At 42.5% G+C, this 2,405-nt stretch overlaps 1 protein-coding gene across 1 annotated transcript; it reads left to right on the forward strand.

Annotated features, from left to right (window-relative positions):
- The first annotated feature begins 717 nt into the window (after positions 1-717).
- LOC110259180 (olfactory receptor 18-like) lies at positions 718-1,646 on the forward strand. Its single transcript, XM_021082510.1, is given in 2 exon segments — positions 718-1,591; positions 1,594-1,646. Coding segments are annotated over 2 exon segments (927 nt in total).
- Positions 1,647-2,405: the final 759 nt, after the last annotated feature.

Consider the following 2,405-nt stretch of genomic DNA (forward strand, 5'->3'; position numbering starts at 1 on the left):
ATCAATAGAAATCAGGCTTTTATGTTCATGAAACTAAGAAAGTGACTTGAATAAATGACAATGAAATTTTCTTCATAAACAAAAATAAGAAAGAAAAATATTTTTAAAGACAGAAGAATTTTTTTTTTGTCTTTTTGCCATTTCTTAGGGTGCTCCTGCAGCATATGGAGTTTCCAGGCTAGGGGTCTAATCAGAGCTGTAGCCGCCAGCCTACACCAGAGCCACAGCAATGTGGAATCCGAGCCACGTCTGCATCCTACACCACAGCTAACGGCAACACCAGATCCTTAATCTAACCTACTGAACAAGGCCAGGGATCGAACCTGCAACCTCATGGTTCCTAGTCGGATTCATTAACTACTGCACCGCAATGGGAACTCCATACTTTTTTTCCATATTACTCATTCGAAAGATGGGGACAGATATTTTACTGTGTGCATGGATTTGCTATCTACAAATGTCCTTATTTCCCTAATATTCTTTCTCCTCATGCCTCTAAAATTATCTGTATAAAGAAAAAAGTCTATGTTCTTCTCATCAATGAAGAAGAGCTAACTATTGAGAGATACTGCTGAAGGCACTGTGGTGTATGGTCTTCAAGCATGAAAAACGTATTCATGAATTGCTAAATTCCAAAGTATGGATACTTATCTGGGTGCCCCAACATTGTTTGGTTTATTCAACCCTTTCTTCTTTTTCAAAAGGTGCCCCCTCAACATGGAACCACAGAATCATACACATTCCTCAGAATTCTTCCTCCTGAGCCTCTCAGATGATCCAGACCTAGAGCCCCTTCTCTTTGGGCTCTTCCTGTCCATGTACCTGGTGACCCTGCTTGGGAACCTGCTCATCATCCTGGCTGTCACCTCTGATTCCCACCTCCACACACCCATGTACTTCTTCCTTTCCAATCTGTCCTTGGCTGACATCAGTATCAGCACCACCACTGTCCTCAAGATGCTAGTGAACCTCCAGACACACAGCAAATCCATCACCTATGCAGGCTGCCTAACACAAGTGATGCTTTTTGCTCTTTTTGCCTGTTTGGAGAGTCTACTTCTGACAGTCATGGCCTATGACCGATTGGTGGCCATTTGTCACCCCCTACACTACCTGGTCATAATGAACCCCCGCCTCTGTGGCTTCTTAGTCCTGCTGTCATTTTCCGTCAGCCTTTTGGACTCCCAGTTGCACTACCTGATGATGTCACAGCTCACCTTCTGTGCTGATGTGGAAATCCCTCATTTCTTTTGTGAACTTTCTCAGCTCCTCAGTCTTGCCTGTTCTGACATCTCCATCAATATTATATTAATGTATTTCATTGGTACAATCTTGGCTGGAATTCCATTCTCAGGGATCCTTTACTCTTATACTCAAATTCTTTTCTCCATTCTCAGAATCTCATCATCAGGAGGCAGGTATAAAGTCTTCTCCACCTGTGGCTCCCACCTGTCCATTGTTTGCTTGTTTTTTGGAACAGGCCTTGGGGTGTACCTCAGCTCAGCTGTCTCATCTTCCTCCAGGAAAGGGGCAGTGGTCTCCTTGATGTACACTGTGGTCATACCTATGCTGAATCCCTTCATCTACAGCCTAAGAACAGGGACATCAAGCACGCCCTATGGAGGATTATCACCAGAGTAGGCTAATCTGAACACATGAGTGATTTGGGGGGTTCATAAGATTGGAAAAGGCAGGAATTCCCATTATGGCTCAGTGTAAACATACCTGACTAGTACCCACGAGGATGCAGTTTCAATCCCTGGCCCCATTCAGTGGGTTAAAGATCCAGCCTTACCAGGAGCTCAGGTGTAGGTCACAGACTCACCTAGGATCTAGTGTTACTGTGGCTGTGGCACAGGCCACAATTTGACTCCTATCCTGGGAACTACCATATGCTTCACATGAATCCCTAAAAAGGAAAAAAAGACTGGAAAAGGCAGTAAAATCAAACATATGCAACAAGAAATTCTGAATCTGCAGTCACCCACTGTATATGTACCTATTTGTCCCTCTGCTTTCTGTTTACACAATGTTTTCCTGAGCTCCAATTTCAATCCCTCATCTGAGAACTGAAAACCCATATCAAACCAATGCACTCTAGCCAAAAAAATAAATAAATAAAAGAAGGCTTAGAGGAGCCCTACTAAATTTTTAAGTTAAACTTCAGAGTAGAACTAAAATATGATTTAAGAATAGCAGTGGAATGGATTGGGAGCTTGGGGTTAGTGGATGCTAACTACTGCTTTTGGAATGGATTAGCAATGAGATTCTGCTGTGTAGCACTGAGAACTATGTCTAGTTACTTATGACGGAGCATGATAATGCGAGAAAAAAGAATGTATAAATGTATGTGTAACTTGGTCAACATGCCATACAATAGAAAATAAAAACTGTGTTGGGGAAAT

Source organism: Sus scrofa, unplaced genomic scaffold (genome assembly GCF_000003025.6).
Source record: "Sus scrofa isolate TJ Tabasco breed Duroc unplaced genomic scaffold, Sscrofa11.1 Contig958, whole genome shotgun sequence".
In the NCBI taxonomy this organism is placed as follows: Eukaryota; Metazoa; Chordata; class Mammalia; order Artiodactyla; family Suidae; genus Sus; species Sus scrofa.